This window comes from Drosophila santomea, chromosome 2R, assembly GCF_016746245.2.
Source record: "Drosophila santomea strain STO CAGO 1482 chromosome 2R, Prin_Dsan_1.1, whole genome shotgun sequence".
NCBI classification, from domain to species: Eukaryota; Metazoa; Arthropoda; class Insecta; order Diptera; family Drosophilidae; genus Drosophila; species Drosophila santomea.
Window position 1 is genome coordinate 9,433,212 of NC_053017.2, and position 24,623 is coordinate 9,457,834.

At 46.1% G+C, this 24,623-nt stretch overlaps 2 protein-coding genes across 3 annotated transcripts; both read right to left on the reverse strand.

Annotated features, from left to right (window-relative positions):
• Nucleotides 1-1,030: 1,030 nt before the first annotated feature.
• On the reverse strand, nucleotides 1,031-4,831 carry LOC120446793 (nose resistant to fluoxetine protein 6). 2 transcript variants are annotated; one of them, XM_039627950.1, is made up of 10 exons: nucleotides 4,731-4,831; nucleotides 3,483-4,658; nucleotides 3,060-3,423; nucleotides 2,932-3,005; nucleotides 2,670-2,872; nucleotides 2,502-2,614; nucleotides 2,235-2,445; nucleotides 1,981-2,162; nucleotides 1,459-1,924; nucleotides 1,031-1,404 (listed from the first exon to the last, which is right to left on the reverse strand). In XM_039627950.1, the coding sequence occupies exons 2-10, from the start codon at nucleotides 3,745-3,747 to the stop codon at nucleotides 1,177-1,179; spliced, it is 2,106 nt and encodes a 701-aa protein (XP_039483884.1). In that variant the 5' UTR covers nucleotides 3,748-4,658; nucleotides 4,731-4,831; the 3' UTR covers nucleotides 1,031-1,176. The 2 variants fall into 2 exon arrangements, with proteins under 2 accessions (XP_039483884.1, XP_039483883.1); XM_039627949.1 differs by having other exon boundaries at nucleotides 3,483-3,792; nucleotides 3,881-4,809.
• A 16,462-nt stretch (nucleotides 4,832-21,293) lies between these two features.
• Nucleotides 21,294-23,346, reverse strand: LOC120445575. Its single transcript, XM_039626063.1, has 2 exons — nucleotides 23,080-23,346; nucleotides 21,294-23,015 (listed from the first exon to the last, which is right to left on the reverse strand). The coding sequence occupies exons 1-2, from the start codon at nucleotides 23,126-23,128 to the stop codon at nucleotides 22,429-22,431; spliced, it is 636 nt and encodes a 211-aa protein (XP_039481997.1). The 5' UTR covers nucleotides 23,129-23,346; the 3' UTR covers nucleotides 21,294-22,428.
• Between the last annotated feature and the right edge of the window lie 1,277 nt (nucleotides 23,347-24,623).

Sequence of the window (24,623 nt, forward strand, 5' to 3'; positions counted from 1 at the left end):
AGATACCATTTCTTGCACTGCATGAGATCTCCCTGCTCCAGTTTCGTTTCCCCCGAGGGATACTTTCCGGACCAAACATGCCGGGCTGGCCCGGCTCCTAGCTGAGCTTCGTGCTCCTAGGCTCCTCCATCTTGGCTAATAGAGCCGAGACAAATCTCTTCATTTCGGGCTTAATTTTCTTAGCAAATTTACATAAATGACCGAGGGGAGTATGAAATGAAAGGAAGTTGGATAGGGTTCAGGTTCAGCCGGCTGGCCATCCATCATGGCTCTCAGTGGGTGGCGAAGTGGGGTGGGGGAGTGGATAGCTTTATGTGGCCTTCGTGTATTTGGCGTTTATTTTTGCGGCTTTCATGTCGTAAATCTTCATCAGACTGCAAATTACGTGGTTTCCATCGCGCCACTCGCCCGCTCCTTCGTCCTTCGTCGTTCGACGGCATCCTTCGGCGTTCCGGGGGCACTTTTCGGAATGTGGCGGAACGTATCCGGCAAACAATAAAGTGACCGCATCGCGAGGCCCCAAACCTCCATAACCTTGGTCGGGAAAAACAATAAGCGGTGACAAAAAGGCAACAGGATGCGCATAAAACCAGGAACAACAAAGGCATAGACAACAACAAAAATAACCATTAAAGGACATCGGTGGGCGGTGAATGCGGCGCAGCCATTGACAACAGTTTCATTTATGAAAAATAATAGCCACGGCAATATGCAAAATTTATTATTATATTTGCGTTGAGCCGCAAAAATGCGACGGATTTCGAGCCTCGACCTTAAAAAGTTGATGGGACTGTCCGAGCAAGCTACCACGAGTTTGAAATACCCTTTTAAAATGTTTGATAAGAATGGCTGCCAAGTACAGGAAAATATTTTTATCATAAACTATATTAATAGCCTTTCAAAATATTTATAAGATTAATACAGATTACTAGTGTTTCGTCTGGCACCCACACAATGCGATTAGAGAAGTCAAGTGTCGATGATAAATGGTCATGATAAAAAACTTGATTAAGAATGGACTCATTAAATGGAAGATTATACCGAATTTAATAGGCACTTGTGATTTTAAGTCTTTTTGGGTGCTTTCCAATGAAACGTGTTATCTGTGAGCAGTGACGGTTATAAATACTTTCCTTAATAATTATTTTAATTCACAAACTACCTAAGTTCTTCGATTCAGACACTATTATTTAACTTATCTACAGTAGAGGTCGGAGGTTCCACTGGTTCTTCTGGGGCGCTAGGTTCCTTATCATCTCTAGGAGATGTCTGTTTTTCGATAGGAGGGCTTTTTGCCTTTGGCCGCAGGAAAATGTCAAGTCCTCCGAATGGCGCCTCGATGAGCAGATGCATTGCATAGGAAAACAGCACGGTGAATCCAAAGGTCGACCAGATGTTAAGCATCTGAAAATTGGGTATTTTAGATCCAACAAAAGCATTATGGTTTACTAAACCCACCATTTGGTAATCCGAGAAGTAAGTGCTCGTCCTGGTACTCCGGGCGTTCATCTCCATAAAGAACATGTGCCATATAAAAACGGAATACGACAGCCTGGAGAGCGGTTGCCATAGCGGAGAGGAGAGGAAACTATTGGCCAGTCCTCCGTGTCCCTGAACGCAGGCGAAGATCACCCAGCAAAGGGCCATCGCCCAGCCCAATCTCGTGAAAGTATAGTAAGAAGTCTCCGCCAAGGTGGACGCTGAGGGATCAGACCACTTGGACGGTGGATACATGGCAAAGAGCGATGTGAAGATCATGGCCAGGCAGAGGATCCATCCCGACCACACGGACACCCAGCTGAGCTGGAACTTCTTCCCCTTGCTCAGATGCAGGAAGTATCCGAAGAGGAATCCTATAAGCCAAGGTGTAGCGTGCGTATGGGTTGCATAGTATGCAGCTTCCGTTGCTCCTGGAGTGGCATTTCTGGAGAAAAAGCATACGGTAAGAACTCGATTTAAACACCAAACAGTATGACCTACGTGACCATCATGGAGTAGCCGTTGACCATCATGGTGGCAAAGAGACAGGCGGCAAGTGATAGTATGAGAATGAAAATGCCAGCAGCTGCTTTCTTGCCCCATTTGTAGAGGGAAATCAGGAAGATCGGCGAGATGATGTACAGCTGCATGTCCATCGACAGATACCACGATTGACCCAGGCACTAGGTTTGGAAATGAAACGTATATCATATTTATGTATTATTAGGATGGTAGTAGTAGTACTATGAACTCACCTTGGCATCTGTGTAGTTGTTCACGAAGAGCAAAGTCCAATACCAACCAGACCTGCAAGCCGCGTTCCCGAGATACCCACCCACAAAGAGTGGCCCATCGGATATCAGAGGCATCAGCTTCATGTGGACAACTATGGCCATCGCCAGGAGCGGAGCGATGCGGATGAGGCGGTGCAAATACATCATTGGCACATTAAGTTTGCCCTTGGTCCTGCGGGTGAAATGCACTCAGCATGGGAATAGCTTTGTCACGTTTCTTTGACTCACTTGTCCATCAATCGCAATGGAATCAGAGCCACCAGCAAGCCGCCAATCACTAAAAACGAGTCCACGGCTATGAAGCCATGCAGAATAAAACTGGCAAAAGGACTTTCCACCCACTGCAAAGGGATATTGCTTTTAAAATGTTCTCCAAATAAGTAGAACATCGCTTACCGTTGCGGCACTGAACAAATTGATGTGTGGCGAAATAAGAGAAGCGGAGTACTGATGGCAAGTAATCACCCAAATGAGCGACAGGCATCGGATTCCATGAAGGCAGTCGATTACATTCGGATTCGAATGGCTTTCCACCACGCGAAACAGGGCCCGCGAATTGGCCCGAGCCGAGAAGATCTTCACAATGCTGGGAAGCCGATCTGAGGATGAACTAAAACCGTGAAATATGCATAAAAAGGTTTATAATAGGTTTACTTACTCTGATCTTTGACTAGGAAGTAGTCCCACAGGGTGAAGAGTGCCACAATGCAACTCATCACCGAAAACATAACTCTGCAAACAAAAGAGTTAGCCAAATAAAGTTCTATACCACTTCGGGTGACTTACATCATGAAAATGGTGAGTCCATCCCAGGACCCACTTTCACTCGCCTGGCAGCTGCCTTCACTGATGCTCATGCCTGAGCTGGGATCACTCACATTGAGTAACTTCCCCATCAGTTGACCCACAAAAGTGTTCATGTGGGCCGCCGAGCAGGATGCAGGAAAGCAAGTGGCGGTCTTGAAGCTACCGAGCGATGTTTCGATCCCCATTATTTTGGCAGGGGATACCGAGAGAAAGCAGTACTTTCCTTGGATACTTCTACCCTGGCCGACCTCCTTCCTGATGTTCAGACACTCGTCGAAGTTGCCCAGGTCGTACGAATGGCCGGTGAGAAGACCCGATGGAATGGAGCCCCAGGCATCGATCACTGGCATTTTTTCAATGCTAGATATAGCCAACTCTACTTGTAGTACTTTAACTACTTACTTTTCAACGCCCAGTACTCAGCACTTCGCAGTCCTGCCATTAGCCTCGCCATATCGTTGAGACACAACAGATCCTCCACACCAACCAACTGGGAGACGCCTAAATCTTCCAGTGAGATGTTCCGAAAGTATTCGGCAAACTCGATGCCCAAGGACCTAAGATTCCTGACTTTCCGAAACTCCGGCAATACATCCTCATCACTCGGATTCCCGGCACTGATAAACACAATTCCGCAGAGTAGAAACACGAGCACTTTGTTCGTCATGCTGGTTAAAGTGCTATTGAGGGTTTCTTGACGAATGAGGAACCCCTTTATATGCGAATTAGGTAGTGATAAGGGCCGCCAACGCAAATCAGTCACGATATTAGTCACTAGATAGGTAATAACATTGAAATACCTGATTAAACAATCTTGTCACTTGCAATAGTTAATCAGTACTTAAGCAGCGCTACTTCACGGAATTGTTCAGAATCGGACAGGTGTACCAAAATAATTTGGTTTCTTATCTACCCAGGTGCTTGAAGCGGACGCCTGGCCGATGATTATTATTCAATTTAAAATATGTTAAGTCTTTTGGGAATTGCCAAATACCCGAAACCAAATTCACAACAAAAACTCCGTAATCATCTCGGAGAAATCACGCGAAATCATCGAAGTAGTAAGCATACCCGACTGGATTTTTAGGGTAAGTGTCACAGAGATTCCCGCTGGTGTTATTGCTTTGCCCGCTTTATTCATTCATTATTATGTATTGCCACTTTGGCATTGGCACAGTGTTCCGCCATGTTTCTGTTTGTTTGTTCACTTGTTTGCTTTTATTTGCCATCATTCTGTGCACTCGTTAGCGGTTGTTGTTGCTGCTTTGTCGCGCCAAGTCCACAAAGAAATTTCAATTAAAATGCAACAATGCCGCACTCCATCATTGGGGCGACGCGCCAAGCTGACAAACCGCGACACATTCCCTCGCCCGGCATTCTCCAAGTACTCCTCCTGTAGCACCTCCTGCTGATCCTCCTGGTGCTCCTCCTGGCACTCCGCCCTGCCGGAAGTCCCCAAGAATTTGGCAGCCACGAGAGTCGCACGTCTCGCCAATGGCTGGCAAATGACTTTTCATGGCGCAAAGTTTTTGGCCAGGCGGCAAGGGGGGCTTTGGGTTTTGGCCACTACTCGGAAAACTGCAATAATGAGTTGGGGAAAATGAATTAAGTTTAGAAAAAGTTCGCTGGGGACGATATTCAAAGCCCAACTTAGAGTTTGCTCATAAAAACGTAATAAATGTACAATTTTTGTAAACTAATAAGCTGAAATAATAATGTGATTTGAAATAAAAAGCTTTAAAGCACTTGGCACCCTCAATCAGATATATAAAATATATTAAATGTAGCTTATAGCATTATTTATGAGTGGTAATAGAAATGAAATAGATTCTTTAGTGTTCCTGATTTATCAAGCATATATCTGTAAGGTTCAATGATGAAAAGATATATTTTAATATTTTATAATCTTCACATTGAAATTGAAAATAGTCGTGTTGGCGATAATAGAATAATCTATTGATTTGAATTTTGAATAAAAAATGTTACTAAATAGCTACCACCTGTTCTTATATGTTTCAATGAAAAACCAATAACCTTGTCATTAATTTATGATTTTCATTTGTGACTGAAGCGCTGGTTGTGGATCACTTAACACTATTACTATATCAAAGTCCATGTTCTGTTCCTAGTAAAGTTCTTCATGGCACCGCCGTGGGTGATTTCTCCCCGTCGTCAAATTAGGGTGATGCACATGCAGAACATCGCCAACTGGCCAAAAACAAGTGCAAACTGGGCAACATCTGGCGGGGCATGGAGCATGGAGCATGGAGCATGTAGCATGCAGCATGGGGCAGCAGACAACGACAAGACCGGGCTGATGTTCCATTGACAGCACCCGAATGTCAGTGGCCTTGTAGACGACGGCTGAGCCGAGGCCCCACCACCCAAGAGCCCCACCACCCCCCGCCTGGGGGATCGGCTCCCTTGCAGTGACTGTGTAATTAAAACTTTGAGTAACAGCCACGAAAACTACAATTGACTGACTGCCTGACATCCTGGGGGCATTGTTGTATTTGGATGGTGAGTGGTTGGGTAACTGGGTGTTTGGGTGTTTGGGTGACTGGGTGCAGGCGGTGGGTGGTGACCTAAGCTGTCAGTTGACGCCACTTTGGGTGCGAAGTGTTTTCGTTTTTTTAATAAACTTTCACCAGTCTGCTGGCAGCAGCTCATCCCTTATTGGATTTTCAGCTTTCGGTGCGAGCGATGTTGATGGAGGCGGAGCGAGCTGAAATAGAGATAAGGAGATAGTTGAAAGTCGGAGGACTCTGGACTGCTTTCTCCATTAAGAGCTTGCTCTGCTCTTGCGATTTGCGTAAACGATTTTGATAGATTTTGATGGGATTTTGGCTTTGGTTTTGAGTTGGTGAGTTGGTCTCGAGTGCCTCGAGTTTTTCCCACACAAAGTTCTGGCTTTAATTCCAGCTCATCTTGCCAGTCGGAGGACACGGAAACGCACTAAGCGCAAATTAGAGGGAGCAAAGGAGATTTCGTGTTGGAAAATTGATTTTCTCGTGTCTTTTCTTTTGCCAGCTTTACGGTAATTTGCTCGCACACAGGCACACTGAGCGAAAAGTTGTATGCTTACACATGTAAAACTTAAATATTTTTAGTTAGGTTATTATATAAGATACAACATTAAATTGCATTCTTAAAGTTTATGTTTTAATATTGAATATATTCAAGCAAATTGGTTTAGTTTGGTATACGTTCCCAGTGCACTGATGTTCACTCGGATGCACACACACAAAATGTTTCTCCGCTCACGTTTAATGCTTTACATGAATTTGCATATTAATCTTGGGTTTCTTTCCCATCTCCTGGCTGGTCCTGCCATCCGCCCATGGCCCGGTGTCCTGGCAACCTTTCCGAAATTACACGGAACTACACATTTTGGTTTGTCACCTCGGCATTACGGCACGTAAAGCGTAATCAGCTGTGTGTGCAAAGCTGTGGGACATCTCCCAGCCACCCCCAGTCACCCCTTTTTGGAGCTGTCCCCTCGAGCGTATGCAAATAAGGACCCCGCGTTGTTGCCAGCTGCTCTCAAGGCGACTTAACGCCTGCTTAATGAACATAAATTAGTCAGGTGTCGCTGTGCGGCGTCCTTTTCCCACCTAACGCCCCCTTTAGGGACCTCGTGGGCGTGGCACAGCATGCGTTTGTATTTCAATTTCGTCGCTAGTAACTTCCGCTGGGCGGCAGGACCCCCACGAGATTCCCTACTCACGAAGTCTTTAATCAAGGTCGCAGCGTGACTCCACTTTCCGCTCAGTGGTCACGGTCTTGAGATTTACGTTGAAAAGGAAAGCTGCTTTTAAATTCAAATAATTTAAATGGAGTTGGAATAAATGTAATTGAAAAATGTATCTAGAATGGAATTGAGCAGGGTAAAAAAAAATAATGAAAACTTTTAAAACTAGGTAAGGACTACCATTTAAGTGTCAATAATAATCGAGTATAATCGAAATGGATCCATTTACTAACGTTTGAATCGCAGTTTAATTGCACTATATGTTTCAGTCCTGCACTCTAATTGACGTTTCGATGGAGAGCCTGTCAAACACTCGCCGGATCTGAATCCTCCAGTTCAGTGGAGCACTTTGACCCAGTTACCACCGCCCCTTTTATGGGAAACCCTTGTCTTCGATTACTGTTTGCTAATCATCTGCCCTCGATTGCGCCATTACAGTTGACAGTGGGCATTAAGTGCAGGCCCACCACCGCCCATTTTAGCCATTCACCAGGCGGAGTGATTAGGGCCGGCAGTTATTGGGCCACAACCGCTTGACCGCAAATGAAATCAGCCAGCGCATCTATAAAGTCCATCCATTCAAGCGGCTGGGTGCGAAAACCACGGCATCCCGCCGGATGCAAGAACTATGCCCGATGCCCAATGTCCGCTGTCCGATTGTGTGGCCTACGCACGGGTCAGGGATACCCCCTGCATCAGGCCCCACTTCCGCTGACCTCTGCTGCGGCTGCCAGGAAGCAATCAATAGTGTAGTGCCAGACAACAGCATCCGGCGTAGTTGTTTGGAGCTGAAATAGTAAAACAGACCTGCGACTGGCCGTGGGGTTATTTGTCAGCCTATGACCATGCCATTGGAATCACCACGGCACTAGAACACCCATTAACTGTCCTCAGAAAACGTCAATTTGTTTTACCAACCCCAAAGTTTTGTCGCACATGTAAATAATGCCTTTTAATCAAAGAGAACAGCGGAGTAAATCCATTAAAAGTGTACGTGTCGCCGACTTTCACTGGGGCTAGACACCCTAGGCCTAGATAGCCAGCTCCCCTTTTCCCTGAACTTCCCCCCGTGGAGCTTGGCTCCCTGCTGAGCAGGTTTATTTACAAATTTCTTTAATGGGGCGACAACAACATTTTTAATTAGCACCTGTTCCCGCTGCTGCTCAGGCTAGTCAGCCATTTGTCGATCCAGTAATCTCCATAAAACAGGAGGACATGCTCGCAGTTCCGCACCGTGGAAATTAATTTCCAACTTTCCCTGGCTCCTCGTCTCGTAATTTCCTCCGAGGAAGGAGGTGCAAGTACGCCCAAGTACTTCGACAACTTTCTCCCTAATGATGCCATTCAAATGCGTGGCACGATGTTCCCGGCTTCTCTTAACCCATTACATCCTGGGTTCCTTTCGCCCTGATTCCACTGTGTGCTCCAGTTTCTCTCTCCCTTTCTCTCTCTTCCAGCTGATCCAATACTCTAATGCCTCCACTTAGATTCTGTTTCAATGGCTGTTGGATCTCCCGCACATTGCGCATCCGCCCTGTTGTCCTCAGCTTTAGCAGCCTTTTGTTGTTGGTGCTGCAATAATATTTTGCAAGTGTTTCTAAACAAGCACAAAGTCATGTTTCAACAGCTGTAGTCTGGTTTCTGTTCGCTGCTGTTTTTATTGTTATGTGCCACTACTTCCCCTGCTGAATTCCCTTAGTTCCTTTAGTTAAACCCCCACCACCCCCTTTGCAACCCCACTGTAACTGCTTTTTGCTAAACTTTCGCTGCACATTAAAGCAATTTGGCCGACGTTTATAGACTGATTTAATAGAATGTGAAGGGGCGGGGAGAGGGGATGGCTCCACACCCAAATGAGATATTTCCACACAAATGAACAGAGCCAGACCTCTGGTGTGTGTGTGTGTGTGTGTGTGGGTGCGTAGAGTATCTGTGTGCAATTGGATATAATTGTTTGACTAAATGAGTGCGTTCGCCTCTTGCTTGTGCCCCCAAATGTGCCATACTTCGCTTAGCGCTCACACATGGCCAAAAGCCTGGCCAAAAGGAGAGGGGAGGAGGTGGGGTGCAGAGGATCCTTTGGATAGCGAGCTGAACATAACGGAACAACAATAATTATGGCAAGCACAACCGCATCCCCACTTCCACTTCCATCTCCACTCTGCATCTACTTCAATTTCCGAGGAAGGGGGATATATGTGGAGAGAGTGCGAGTGAGATAGAGCAACTGAGAGGGAGACGGGAATTCATTTAATTCCCAGCCGTCTGCTTCGATGCGTGCATCCTTCCACTAGATAGAGGCGAATCCAAATGGATATGACTCTTGGCATCGTGGATGGCCCGATAGCCGTGTAATGGATGGAGGAGCAGCTCTTGCCACCCATTCCATTTGCGATTGGAGGCTGTTCCCATAATGAGGATGAAATTGAAGGCAAAACAAACAGGAATCTCTGGGCAAAGAAGTGGCGGATCACGAAGAAGGATGTATTAAGCTGAACACATAAAAATCCCCTCCAGTTTCCAGGGAAATTGAATATTTAATTATGTCTTTGTGGAAATTGCGTTAGAACTTGGTGACGAAAATGGGCCAGACATCATGGTGCTAGGGAGTCTAGAAAAATGCCAGAGTGGGAACCCAAAATGTTTACAAGGACAACAATTGAAGAGGCTGCTAAATAATTTATTCCAATTTGGCAGAGATTTCGAGGCACCAAGAAGTTAACTTGGCTCGAAAGAAATGCTAATGTTTTCCCTAGAGGGAGAAGTGCTTTTAAAGAGGGAACGAAGGACTTGAGCTCCCAAGTCGGTGGAGAATAATCCCAGTGCTTTGGAAGGAACCCTAATGGGTTTGGTTCATTCAGTGGTTAGTTTGGATTAAGTTTACTAATTTTCGCCCAAGGGGTATACATTGCCTAAAACTCACTGGATTGGAAGCAACAACCGAGATAAACAGGGCCAGACTGTCTGCGTCCCTCTGAATGGAGCACCTTCGCTTATCTAGGCGGACATTCCACCTCCTTCCTCGAGAGACTCACACGCTCCGCCTCTCGAGGCACTGGGTTTGTGTGTCGCCTTCACCAGCACCTTCGCCCAGCTTCCACTTTCACTTCCCACCTGCCACATGAAGTACGTGAGCGCCACACGAAAGTTTCCCCCTTCGAAATCAGACCCAGACATCCAAACATCCAGACATCCTCGAGGGGAGCGGGTGGGAAAAGCCGCATATTTATGAATGGCTCTTGTTTCGAGTTTAACGCACTACGGGAGCTTTATCAGCTCGTAAATATAAATTAGAATTTAATTTTTATCGTCGAGGAAAGGTGGCTCATGAGGGGTGGGTGGGAGCGGGTCCTCCGCCTGGGGAGCAATCGAGTGGTCCTCGGCACAAATTAGAGGGTAGTCCTGGCAACAGGGAAGCGAGGTTTGCTTCAAGGGTATCGCCATTTCCATTTGCGCCTGCCACGTGTCGTAATATATCAAAGGCTTTGATTTCGCAGTGGAGCCCAGTCGGAATCCCCATTTCAAATCCAATCAAGCCCCTGGGATGGTCGATAGTGGGTTAGATAGTGGATACTAGTGGCACTCACCTGGGTCAGTTGCGAGAAGGCGTAGTAGGAAATCCTCGAGGGACAGATCGACTCTGGCTTTGAGTAAGTCGCCTCTGCGGTCTGTTCAACGTTCAAGGTTGGAATGGGTTATGTCCTGAAACCTGTGGATTGGTCTAAGGATTGCCGGGGTTAGTTAGTAGTCAGTTGCCCGAAAGTATTTGTTGTAACCGCAAATCACAAACCTGGAGAATATCAAGGGAGATAAGGAGGGATTCAGCTGAGATGCTTGTTAATGAGATTGGCTTCAGATGATTGATGCTTGGCGGATATGTTGAGTGAGTGATGTTGAAACACCTTGAAACCTGGTCATGTACATTTTGATGGGAAGCTACAGGTGCACCGTAGGAGAACCAGGAATATTTTGCCTTCTTAGATGCTCACCTCCTCCTGAAGGCTTAATTGTTAAGGAATTTAAGGTTACTGATAGCCCATGCTGTGGAGGTTAAGGATAACACCAGGTGTGTGTTGGTCATGAAGGCGGAGCAGGATATAAGAGTAAAAGCGGACGCAAAGCGAAAGTTTACACTGCATTCACTTTACAGATTTCTCCTGCTGAGCAAACTTTGTGCATTTGGTGTTTGCACTCCCCTCGAGCGATTCTCTCTACCATTAAGCGGAAATTGATTTTCTCAAAGGAAAGGGATGCTGGAAAGGGGGCAACACTAGGTGACAATGCTGGTGGGTAAACAAAACCCAAGACACAATAATAATCGAAATCGAATCCGTCACCAGCAGGCGAGGAAGCAGAAGTGTCTCGAGTTCTCCTTGGGTTCGAAATGAGGAGCGACAGGATTCCTGGGGGAAGCTCTTCGGGTTGGAGATATTAAAAGGTGTCAACTGCGACTGCTTCATCACAGGACTTCGCAGAGTAGCAGAAGTCCTGGCGTGTCCTGATCTTTCCCACTCTCCACTCCAGTTCCCCACCCGCTGGCATTGAAAGACGAGCTGCTTGAGTTAAAACGACGTGAAATTAAATTTCTTCATCCGCTTTTATTGTTGCTCTTCCTATTTCTATTCCACGCCCCCCTTTTCAGGGGCGCATTATTTACTCCACGGGATCAGGCTAAGTTCGCTTTTCATTCAGACCAGGCTGAGGAGGAGTGGGAACAGAGGGGAATGGAATGCCGCCTGTTTACCCGCTTCAAGTTCGAGTTGCCGCTGTTTCTGCTGCCTGGTGCTCTTCCTCTTCCTCCGACTCCGCCGGATGTTGGATGCTGGATGTAGCAATTCCGCTTCCGGCGGACTGAGTGAGGGGATGATTGGCGCAGGACGAAACCGCCTGCATTTAGGATAGAACAAAGCGCTCGCTAGCTGCTTAAAACAATTTTAAATCCAATTACAGAACAAGAAAAAGCATTTTTCGTTAGCTTTCATCCCGCTCTCAGCTTCATCTACATCTTCAGACTGATTCTCCCCACCAGCTCAGCTTTCTTCTATCCACTTTCCATTTACCATTTCTGGCTTGTTTTTGAGTCCCAAATTGCTTTGCTCCCCGTCGCGTTTTTAACCTGGCTTTCTGAGTGGGCCAAGTGCACCACTTTCCCACCTATAGTACTACCCCACGAAACTCTTTGAGCTAGTGAAAAAAGAAAAGTGAAAGAACACAAACATAACCCCAAAGTGCTTCCCATCAAATATGCACAAACACGGAAAAAGGACAATGTGCCCTTCTCATCCTGAGCCCTTCTGTCCTATTCCTCTCGTGGTTTTAGGCAGGAGGCAGTTGAGTAAATGACTGTCTCAATTAATTCAGCTCTGATTTCTGGGATGTCGCAGCTTTCCACCACTCCATTCTCTTAACCCGTGTAATGCCTGTCACCTCGATTGGCTTCACTGGGGAGCGTACTCCTGAATTGCACTTTAAGCAGCATCAATTGGCAGTTCTCACCCCAGTGCACAAGTTCATCCTGCTCCAGGTTGGATATCTTTTGGAATCCCCCATCATCCCATTCCCTTCCTTGTAGTGTCAAACTTTGCTCGTCTTTCATATCACGGTGCCGCCAACTTTGCCTGCGAAAGTTTCGCCGCTTTTGAGAAGGCTTCTTTCTTCTCGGGACTCTTCTGGATATTCCCTCCTTCAGACCTCTTCTTCCAGACCCGATAGTACCACACCCACGAGTCCCGCCTCCCTGGCCATAATTATAATTCCTGCCATTGCGATTGTCTGAAAGACTTCGCCGCACACACGTGACACTGCAACCGCAACTCTTATTCTCTTATTCTCGTAGGTGGGGAAATGGGGCTCTGGAGATGGGGAAAAGCGGAAAAATGGCAGAATCTGGTGGCTAAGGTGAATCCCAGTGCCGTGTTAGCTCTGCACTCTCACATCGCCAGCAAGAGGAGACACTATTTGCATGAGAGATTAAGGGGTAATTAGTGTCATTAGTTGGGAGAGTGCACTCCAGCCCCAATCCTCCTCTTCGGATCTCAGGGGAGGCAGGTGCCCCTCGTCGCTGATTAAGAGTGTTCCTGCTAATTGTCCCATGAATCAGAGATGAGGATTGCCGTTCAATTGGCACAGTTTCTGATTGCCTCTCCCCCCATCCCCCAATTACCACATTTGAAGCAATAAAGACGGATTCCAGATGCCAAGCCACCCTTGAAGGAAATCATGTAACAGGGGGTAAATTAATGTGCGGATTTCGTACTGTTTTCTATTCATTAAAAATAATTTTCTTTTGCATTAACTTTTCATTCGCAGGGAAGTATCAGACCGAAGGTTGTGGTCCACCCTTAGGGTGGGGCACTTGGAAGCTGGTCCGAAGGGATCGGGTGGCAAGGAAAAAGTGTGCACATCAAAGCGAAACTTGTTGAAATTGCATTTTTACGCACCCTTGAACAGGAAAGTCTTCAGCGGAAGTAGGAGAGGGGAAAGGGGAAAGGGAAAGGGGGGTGGCTGTGTCGGTGGCAACGGGGAAAATGGTTCGTTGCTGGGACAACACATCCAAATTGAACTCAGAGGCGGAAAATCTCCAACAAAAGCGCCGAAAATATTTAATTTTAATGCTTTCGACACTTCATCGAAGGGATTGGATGTCACGGGAGGGGAAAGGGAAAGTTCAGGGATTCGGCTGTGACAATTGATACGAAATGAGGAGAACGGAGAAAGCAATGAACTTTGTTTACTCTTGGCGCCGGAGAAGCCGAAAAGTGCACAACAAATGGTTGGAAGAAAAGAGCCCATTTCCATGTGGGAAATGCAGCAAGAGAGTCCAGGAAAAGTTGGCTCGAATGGAATAGGGAATGGGGAATGGGGAATGGGGAATGGGGACTAGTTCGTGCATCCGTGAAGAGCCTTCCACATGAAGAAACTCCCATGGAGACCGAGAAGCAGCGGAGGATGAAAGGGAAATGAGGTGGAAGTCTAAGGGAAAATCATGCACAGGAATTTTTCATCAGGAGTGCGAGAAATGAGAAGATGGAGGAGGAAGAGGAGGATGAGGAGGATGAGGAGGAGGATGAGGGTCAGTTTGTTTGATTTCATGCTGCTTGTTAATTTTCAAATCGAAACAACTGAGAGGGTGGCAGCCATCACAACTGGAGGATGGGGGTGTTTTCAGGGGTGTTAACTGGTCGTTAGAAATATAACGAGCTTTTAGAAATGGAGGAAGGACCTCAAAGAAGAGGAAGAAAGAAGCTTGAAAAGAATCTTGGCCAGGCAAAAGAAATGGTGGAGCGCCTCTGGAAATGTCGCTAATGAAATCCGATTTGCATGATAAATAGGAAAAATAGTTGAAAAGGCGGAACAAGTTGTTTATGAGGTGGAATGGCCAGGAAAGAGCCCACTTGCCCCATTGAACCGGATGCATTTGAATGGCTTGAAGGCGGCAATGATGGATGGCAGGAGATGGAGGCCATAATTGGATGCAGTGCAGCGCAGCTCGTTCATCCATCAATCCAGTATCCATCTCTCCATCCATCTGATTGAGGATTACTTTTATGCCATCAACTAATTCAAGCGCTCTGATTTGGCAACTAGGAAGCCGAGTGGATGGAGCCTGCATAATGAGATGGAAGCATTTATGCTCCAATTACAGCTAAGTGCCGGAAAATGCTGTGACCAGCTAAACAGCTAAACAGCCAAACAGCTAAGCATTGAGTGATGGAGTAGCGACCGCGAACTAGGCCAGTTTCCATGCCTTCCCATCGGAGTTTCCACCTTCCACTTCTTTCCCGTTCCTGAGATCCATCAATCAAGCTGAGGAACAGGAAAATCGCGAGCCAAACGACGAGCACGAGGCCATTCCTCCTTGGCGCGTCTATGAAATCCGCGTAACTCCCATCTGGAGGAGTCAGCCCACTCCTGGGCTGGGCTGTGCTGGGGAACTTGGCCTTGGCTCGATCTGGAGCCGGCGCCATCAATAACGAGAATTCGCGTGGAGCAGCAAACGGAAAAACAAGAAAACAAACACGGAACGGCGAGCAGGGAAAACATGGAAATGTGGGGAGCAAAGGAAATGGTCGAGGGAAACGGAAAATGGGGGAAAGCTACTTGCAGCTGTCAGCAACGCGGAGGTGGGTGGCTTAGGCCCGGCGGAAATCGATTTGTGTGCGATTTGTTTTGGTTTCGCCCACTAAGCATGTCCATATAATTCCACCTTCCATGGTTCCCCTCGTCACTCCAGCAACTACCTTCCTTCGATGGTCAACTATAATTTCGGAACTATTAATGACTGTGACGTGGTCTCCGACTTGGGGGACTGTTTGTGTTTTCGTGTTCGGGGATCAATGAATTTGTCCTGTCGCACTTTGGCCTCCAACTATTAATCATAGATCCTGCTCGTGGAGTGGGTGTCCCAATCGAAGTTTCATTAATGGATTAGCAAGCGGAACTGAGACTGGACTTACCCATCAGTTTCATCACCTCGTGGTGGCTGATGAAAATGTTCAGATAGCCGCTGACCGAAGTGGAAATGGTGAGGCATAGGAGCAGGATCGGGATCAGATTCAGGGGAAGGAGTCCCATGGTGGAGCGGGGTTTGGTGGCTTAGTGGGTGTGGGTGTGGGTGCCGCGAGGAGTCAATAAATTGTCAGAGCATGTGTCGCCGCAAGTGGCGAACATTTCCACAGCTCCACTTCGTCCGCTCCCCTTTGACAGCCAATCTCAATGTGTTGCCATTGATGCGTAGCTTCCAAGGGGGAGTGGTGATGGGGTTTCCGGGGTGAAGTTTTCCTGGTGCTGGGTTTAATTCGGCTGCCAGTTGCTCCTGCCTTGGTGATGGTTGTCAGTGGCTGGTGCCACAAACAGATCCCAAGCTCTCGAGTAAGCGTTAAAATCAAATTCCAGCTGCTGCTAACTGTTCCGGCTGCAAGTGGGAACGAGATGGCCAGAAAGGGGTCTGTCTACCAAATTTGGGAACTTTTCAGCCTCGGCTTCCGCTGGCTGCTCCCCTCATTCCCCTCTCAGTCCCCTTTCTCCACTCCTGCAGTCTGTTTCAGAGCAACTTTTCCGTTTTCAGTTTTGTTTGGCTGCGGTTGCTGTTGCTATTGCTGTTCCTGGTGGCTTCCTCCTCCTCTCCTCCGCTTCTCCTCCTCCGGCTTTTTGCATCAGTGTGTCCAATTTTGGCCCAGACTGAGCTTGGTTGGCTTTTATTGGCTGAGCTTCTGTCAACTGGTCCTGCTTTCCACTTTCCTCTTTCGGCTGTGTTGTTTTGTGGCTATCGCCTGTCACTTTGTCCACTTTTCTGCTGCTGGTCACTCCATGTTCCTTGCTCCAGAGGCCTTTCTCCTCCGATTTCTTCCTCGCTTCCTGTTGGTTAAAAAGTGATTTGATTTAGTGCAAATCAGACTGCAGAGAGATATAGAGATGACAAAAGAAGATGCGTTTATAAAGATGGGGCTTCCTCAATTGGAGGTCTTAGAAATGGGTGTACATATATGTGGTGATGTGCTGTTCGGTGGTGCAAACAATTTGCAAAATCAAAATAAAAGTTTCTCCCCTGCAAAAGTAATTAGAAAGTTGCAGAAAGATTAACAGCTTAGGGTTTCGACTGAGATCCATCGCAACTTTCCGTGAAGTAACTGACTTACATCGCACATGAGTTGGTGGTTGAAAGTGGAAGGCGCTTTAATAAATTTGAGGCAGTATTTATGGGTTTGTTTGGCATAAATTATGAACTGGAAAAGGGAACAAGTTTTGGCTTTGGAAATGTTTGTGGTTCAAGTGGTTCAGGTGGTTTTCCCCCCGCTCATTGTTGTTTGGTCTACGTGTTTATTCAGCTGTCCCTCCCCTTTCCCCTTGCCCCTTTCCCCTTTCCCCTTGCCCCATTCCCCTTTCATCCTTGCGGGTTATCCTTGCTGGTTGCGTGTGCAGGTAACCCGAATGGAATGCCAACTGCATTGGAGGAGGGCGGTGGGTCAAAGTGCAGTGGGGTGGGTCTCGTGGGCATGGCAATGGATCCGGGACAGTCGAGTGCTCTGCTCCCCAAATGAAATTGTTGCCAAGAAGCAACCAAAACTGCTTCCATCTCCATGGAAAACTGTTTCCCACTTGGCTTCTGCTTTTTGCTCATTGCTCCTCTCGCTTTTCCCCATTTTCTGGCCGCAATAAAAATCGAAATCAGAAAAGTTAGTTGCCTTCATTTTCCGATTTCTCTTTCTGCGTTGAAACATTTTTGGAATTTTAAAGTTTCACCAACAGAAGATAGTTTTTCAGAAGATGAAAGTAATTCCCGAGCTTAACCAAAGAATGCTAAGGTCTTTTTAATTAAACTTATCTGTGCCGAAAAGATGCAGAGGCGCCGCGAGATGGCAAGTAAATCACTTGATTAGGGATCGGAAAGTACCTATCCCACTTTTCTACCAAACCCATCATCACCTTTAAATACTTCAAAAGCAGCTACATCTTCTCGGAAACGACGGTAGACTGTGCCCATGAGATATTGGGCTTTCAGAAGTCACTCAGCGGGTGCATTAATTATTCAGAGGACAAATAAGCGATGCGAATGTGTGTTTTGCATGTGAAATCAGTGAAACGAATTCAAATGGAGCAGCAGACAAACAGGGAGTTGTAACTAGGAGCACATCCTTACTCGATAACATATAAACTGCATCAGCTCAATCATAATCAGCGAGCGGAGCTGCAATGAAGGATATGAAGGAGGCTTCTGTTTAGTCACTCGCATCCTCATCCGTCAGTCTGGAGCTCCAGCTCCTCCGGCAAGTGACAAATTGAGCAGTTGCCATTGTCTCCGGAACCGAACGAAACCGTACGGAACTGATGAGATGCGATGAGCAGAAGATGAGCCCTAAATGGACGAGTGGGAGTGGGAAAAGTTTTCAATTACTTGCAAGGAACAGGCCGGAGACGAAGAAATGACTCAGGGAAGAAGTCTGAGCAGTAATGAATAATAATCTGTTACCCCCGGTTACTCCGCATCCCGTGGCAATTCATCATTAGGAAATCCGTGGAGGAACACGTTCCACCGCTTTTCCTTGGACAATTTCAGTCTGGAACAATATTTACTCTGCCCTGCTGAGATTCTCGGCTCTCGACTTGGCTCACCCATACTCCTGCAATTAAAAGGACATCGATGGGCTGCCCTCTGGCCTCCTTGTTTCAATTACAAAGTGGCTTTCACTTCTAATTGAATCGTGAGCTTGCCTCAATTCCGGGTCATACTTTATTCCACCTCGGCACTCTACTTTGTTTGCTCTGGGCTTTTTCAGAAGGCATCTCAAATGGCTGGCAAGGGTTAACGAACTGAGGCTCGATTAATGTTTTATTTGAAGTGATGAAGTACTTTCCCATTACCAAAGGCAACTTTTAACCAAGCCTTATCTAAGCTACGAGATGTCAGAGTATTTTTAAAAACTTACCAAACACCGTACCTCAATTACAAAGTATATGATCAATATTTAATGTGCGAAAAGGGACGATTTATTGATTTAGGGTAAATTGATTCTTCGATGGTACTCAATATCATTTTAATAGTGCACCACAAAAACATGAAGCAAACATTTTTCATTCGATAAAAATCTGTTTCGGCAGCCAAACGTTTTTGTTAAACAAGCTGCTCCCCAATGAACAAATCGGTAACAAAAATTAATTGTCTGTACAAATTAGCCCCGAGAACAAAAATAACCATTCCTTCTCATTCCACTCGACAAAGCATTTGCAATCATTTTCCATTTACAGGGACAACAAAAGCAAATGTCGCTCGTTATTTTTAATCAGCCATCAAAATATATGGCTGAAAATTTGTCTACCCAACTGGGCAGCTGGCCAGTGGGCCAGTGGGCAGGTGTTTTGGCCTGGCCCACTTCCCACTTCCCACTTCCATTACCAGTCCGCATTACAGGTCCATTATAATGTGCGCCGCGAAATATTTTACGCGAATTTAATAAACCCTGGGAATTGGGCAGGAACATTAAAGCTAATGGAACATTTCGGCCTGCAGCTGATGTGGGATAAGCTAGTTACTCGCATTTGGGCATCTGTCGATTGTGAAGGTCTCTATTCTCTGTATATAGTGTGCATATTCAATGGCGGCGACTCAGGCTCTACAATGTGATGTGTATATAAAATATATGGAAACTGCGTGGCATGACTTCTCTATCGGAGCTCCATCATTGATTTATGGCTATTGAAATACATTTTCCTATGCTGTGATAAAAAAGAAGTCAGTCTGCTTGTTTTCCGCCTAATCAGGAACTCCTTTGAACCGAAAACTTAGAGCACTTACGAGCTGCCTTCAACTATAGTAATTACACAAGTCTACAATAATTTAATCCACTTATAACATTACAATGATTTTTTTTGTATAAAAATGAGCTTTTAATTGCGTGTGCACTATTGTCTTGATCGCAACTGTAAGGACATTCAGGAGCCCTCTTTGCCAGCGCGAAAATCATAGCACACTTTTGGGTCACGACATAATTCAAGTAGCCAGATTATTGGTGGTCCTTCGCTGTTGTTGTTGCTTTTGTTGCTTTTGTTGCTTTTGGGGGGAAAGCACTTAGTGGCCATTCAATCAACGAGCCACTAAGCGCAGAAAGTGGACCCTGCGATGGGCGAAGGCTCCCCACTGGAAAGTGTTCGAGTGGAACATCAAATTTGCATAATATTCTTTTATGGCTTATGTCTTGTGGTCGCGAAACTTGAGCCGCCCAAAGGATCCCCATCTGGGGGCTTTTGTGGAGGGTGTTGGGAGGGGGTGTTGTTTGAGGGTTCGTTGGCTGGCATTTATTGAGTGGCTTTTAATCCCCGGCATATTTCAATTAGTGTCAACTTTTTGATTTTATGTAAACACATGCGAAAGCAGAGCAACTTTACAGCCCATCGTTTTCCCCACCCAATTGGTTACTGCCATAATCACTGTATCCCCCCAATCACACACACACACACACACACCCTCAGCCAGTGGGTAACACATACATATGCATGAGTGTTGGTCACGCAATCCTGCGGTTGTGGCAGGATATGTGATTTGTGCGCAAAGGTGGTTGTGCCACACTGCGTTTGAGTGCTTCTTGTGAACTTGAAGACTGCTAATGCCGTTGGTGAGGAGTTTCTATAAGGTATACAACTTTAATAAAAATATAGAGTTAAGATTGGTATACAACTTTGAAAAAATATAGAGTTAAGATTGGTATAAAACTTTAATAAAATATAGAGTTAAGCTTTCCGTGCTGGTACTACATTTCAGTGTAAGATCGTAAATGCCGTGGTGTTTGCTTAGGTTAAAAGTTACTAAAACCCTTTTAAATATTAATTCGGATATTCAACAAACTGAAACTACAGTCAAAGCATCAAAAAAAACGGCATTTTAAAATGCACAGTGCGATAGACGACGTGTGAGATATGTGGAGTGAGTGAGATCCAATGTTCCACCAGCATACATACATCTAAAGAAACCCATTTAAATAATGGACCAAATCCAACGGGCTTAAAATATATTCTTTATTATCTTGGAGACTTAGAGGATTCAAGAAGAAACCTTCGTGACAAAGCCGTTGTCTGAACGGACAACTATTTCATTATGGAGTGCAAATATTTGCCCAGGTCCCTCGTTTCCCTCGGCAGTGGAATAAATATTCATCCGTGGCAGGGGTATAGTGTGCTGGACAAACCCCTTTTGCAATCAACTCAAACTGCTGACAAGTAATGTGGGAAAAATCTCCGACTACTGGCATCTCTCGGGGATTCCATATCAAAGGTGTTTCATTACAGTGAGTAAACGACATGGCTGGCATCTGATGATACCAGATACCGGATACTTTCCCTTTACCCATTGCCATTTGGCTTTAAGCTTCGACACGGGAGACCTGGTACCGGTACCGGCACGGATGTTGTCAGAGGTCCGGAAGCCAAGCCCACCTTCGATTAACCAAGTATCCCGAACACTCGGACAAGCCGCAGTCTCGCCGGGCGCCGTGTGTCCAACTGTCTTTTGTTTACATAACATCAACATGGGCCAAAAGCCACAAACGGCCGAAGGCGACTCGGCAACCTGTGTGGGCACATGCGCACTGGGGAATCCCCCTGCTCCCTCCCCCCGGCGAGGCGTCCTTTGGGTGCCCAGTTTTGGGAGCCTGCAACTGTTGCTTCGTATTGCTGATTGCACTGGCAACTGACACTAATCCAATCTGGCCGAATCAGCTGCGGAACGAGCTGCAATCCCAATTGGTGCCACTAATTGCGAGCAGGACACAAAGGCAGCGCCAATGGATTTAATTTGCAGTCAGACAAATTGCACAACTTGGTCAAAACAATTGCCAGCAGTTACGAGTACGAGTATATGGTCATCAGGGTGTACGAGTACACTTTCCCCAGCGGTGGAATTCAATTACACTTGGCGGACTGTCGACTGTCGACTGTCGACTGTCAACGGGAGTAATAAAAGTTATCGAAGCGAAACAGTTGGACATGTACGTAAATCCTTTAAAATGTAATCAAATTTGAAAAGCTTTCGAGCACGTGACTCAATGGCCGCTATTAAAGCCTCGCCAAGTAAATTGACTGTGATGAAGCTACGATTTGGATGGCCGGGCTACACGGATTCCGACCGATAAGAGACCGCTAATCCCCCAGACGTGCACTTATCAGCGAAGCAAACACATCCCACTCCCACTTCCACTTCCACTTTCCCTGCAACCAAAAACGCCATCTTCTGAAGGACTTATCCCATTCCCTCGTACGGCGGGAAACGAAAAGGGTGAGAGCCAGTCATCCCCCGATGCAACAAATGGCAGTGGCAGAGCGGATATACATAGAACACAATAAGAAGTGGAAACACAAGTGGAAAGCACTAAATAGTTGCAGCAGTGGCCGGAGTTGCAGGACGAAGGATAAACCGGAGAAAAAGCTGCAGCCGAGTGCCAAAGTTCACACCAACCCCATTGGGGAATCCGAAGAAAAACCGAGCTGGGATAAGGATAATAATGCGGGAGTAAAACAAATATACGTTGATCTCTGGCAAAGGGTATGTGGCAAAAAAAATGTGTGTGGCGCACAGGAAATGGAATCAAATCGCCATACAAGAAAACAAAATACTGCAAATCCCCTTAATGTAAGCAAAATGGGCACGTGACCAGAAAGAAGGAAGCAATAAGGATGTGGGGTTAAGTCCAAGCTCTGGACAACAAATTGCCGCACAAAAGTAATCCTGGCATTTTGCAGATAGTTGCATCTCGGACAATAGGAAAGCAATTTGAAAGGTGGCTTTGTACCATTAAAATAGAAAATAAAACAGAATTGTGCATCATTTTCGCCATAAAAGGACCAGCACTAAACGCCCTTTCCCTATCCCCAGACTTGAGTCCTTCTGCCGCATTTGAATAGCTGTCAAATCAAACCAATCTCGAGAGCAATCTGAAGTGGAGCAAGTATAAAATGAAAGAAGAAATTCTTATTTCCGCAGCCACGTTTCCCTTATTGCTCACTTGTGGATTTATGATATTTTAACTGCCTGAAATGTGATTAATCCAAGCAGCTTTCATATATTTTCTAAATCAATAATCTAGTTTATGCCTTACAACTCTACGTTCCTCATGTTTCTTCATTCCTTCGTAAGGCCTTGTATTTGGCACTGAACTTTTCCAGAATTTTCCTGCCCAGACGACAGGAAGGCTCTGCCATTTGGCGCAAATCCAGCTGTGTTTTCTTGTGGCTTTTGAGCTTCTTTTTTCGGAGGCTCATCCTGGTCTGAATTAAATCTCCACTAAGGTCACCTTGGCGAGCCCTCAACTCGAAGGAATTGGGACCGATTCCTGGCCTATAAGCAACCAAGTACCGCCTGCCGTCTTGAACGTCATAGAATCTGGTCGTGCAGCGCATCTCTGCGGCAAAATGTTGCACGATGGCCTCTTGTAGTACAGACATGGGCCTAAAGTCTATGAATCTGCGCTTGCTGGCGAGGAAGCGCCGCAATCGTCGCAGGATCACATCTGCCCTAAGGACATGCTCCTTTAAGTCCGCTAAGTCAAGTGGCCCCAGATTTTTCTCAGCATGCAAGGAGGAAACCAACTGGGGAAGGGTTCGCTTGGACTGGATTCCTGGTTGCTTATCAGGCGGAATGCAATTGTAGTTGTGCTCGATGTGGATAAGTCGGATGAGACTGCCGAGCGGCCTGGGAACTGAAATATCTCGAAAAGTATCTGTAAAGGTGCTGATCAAAAGACTTTAATGTTCTACACCTACCCATATTGTCTTCATTAGCTTGAAGAATCTCTTTCAGTTGCTTAGTCATGCTCAGAGATTTCGCAACTTTTTTTCAGTCGAACAAGTTATGAAGTCTAAATTCTCAAACTTTCCAGATTTTCACGCAGCTTATGGATACTTAAAGAGAGCCCAACTTATCCCAAACTCTTATTTGAATTTAATGTAAGCTTTGTTCAGAATTGTTACTGCCGAAATTGGGTTCGCTTTTCCTCACTTTTCTCCTCACAGCTGCAGCAGATGACTAAGTAAAGGGCTGCACAACATGAATCAACTTTTTGGGAACCTTGGAAACCCTAATTCGCAGAGGTGACAACCCAAAAAAGAGCGCTGCCAGTTGCTTTATCGAAACAAAGGAAAGTGCAAAACTGAAAATTCAAGTACGTTGGGATCTGCATGTTGCATGCCACTTTTATTGCCCAATTCGCCAGCAGTCAGGATATTATTAGGGCCAAGCCAAACAGAAATCAAAGTTTTAGAGCCCCGGAAAAGTGGGTCCTGCAAATTGTTGGACGGACGCTTCCCTTGCAAAACTCCGCCTCCGGGGTGTCGGAAGTGACGGGAAACTTTCGTGGCCAGCAGCAGGAGCAGCACATCCCTGGCCAGATGAACCAACCACAGCAGCCAGTGGCCATCACAGTCATCCAGTTTTATGGTATATAGGCGTCCGACGAGGATAAGCTCGAAGGATGCCACTTTTGTATGAGACGACAAGTCGTAGTCGGAAACTTCTTTGCTGAAAGATTTTATTGCTTTCAGCCGTTTGCATGTGTCCCCATTTCGGATTTTGGGGATTGCTTGGACAACCCCCAATCCTCCTCCGCGAAGTTGGCCTAAAGTAAATCATGCGTGACGCTTTGTTTTCCCTTGATTTAGTTTTATGGGTCTGCATCGGATGTAATTGAATTATGCAAGTTGGCAACGAGATTATTAACATTCGATCGCAAAGGGGGAATTGGGGGAAAAGGAGCAGAAAAGGGATGATGACACGGATGAAGGATAGCACCAGGAGCCAGGACACAGGATACAGGATACGGGCGGACGCAGACATGGTTACGCTTTTTAGCGGTGATATTTGAATATCAGATGATTCCGCACAACTCGCGATGAAATGAATTGGAAAATATGTGTATGTACTGATAAAGGAACCCCAAATCCCGCCACATCATGCAAATGGCTATTGGGATGACAGCAGGATGTAAACCGTATTGAAATGATAATCTTTTTATCTGCCGAATGGAGGCCATAGCATTGCACTACCAGGAATCAGGCTGCGAAAAACTGCCTCGGAAAACCAATGGTAAGCTCTTATCCAATATTGCGGACCAATAATTAATATATGAGTAACCATGGCCGACGAATGAGAGCCAGTTTGTTGATATTTGCGGAAAATCTGTGAACTGAGTGTGAGTTTCGTATATAGGACACTCAGTTTCGGAAACTTCATTGAAGGGTCCTCCGATGCAGAGTCCTCGAATTACAGTTTCATGAGATGTCCGATGAGGTGGGTGAAAAAGAGGAGAGGT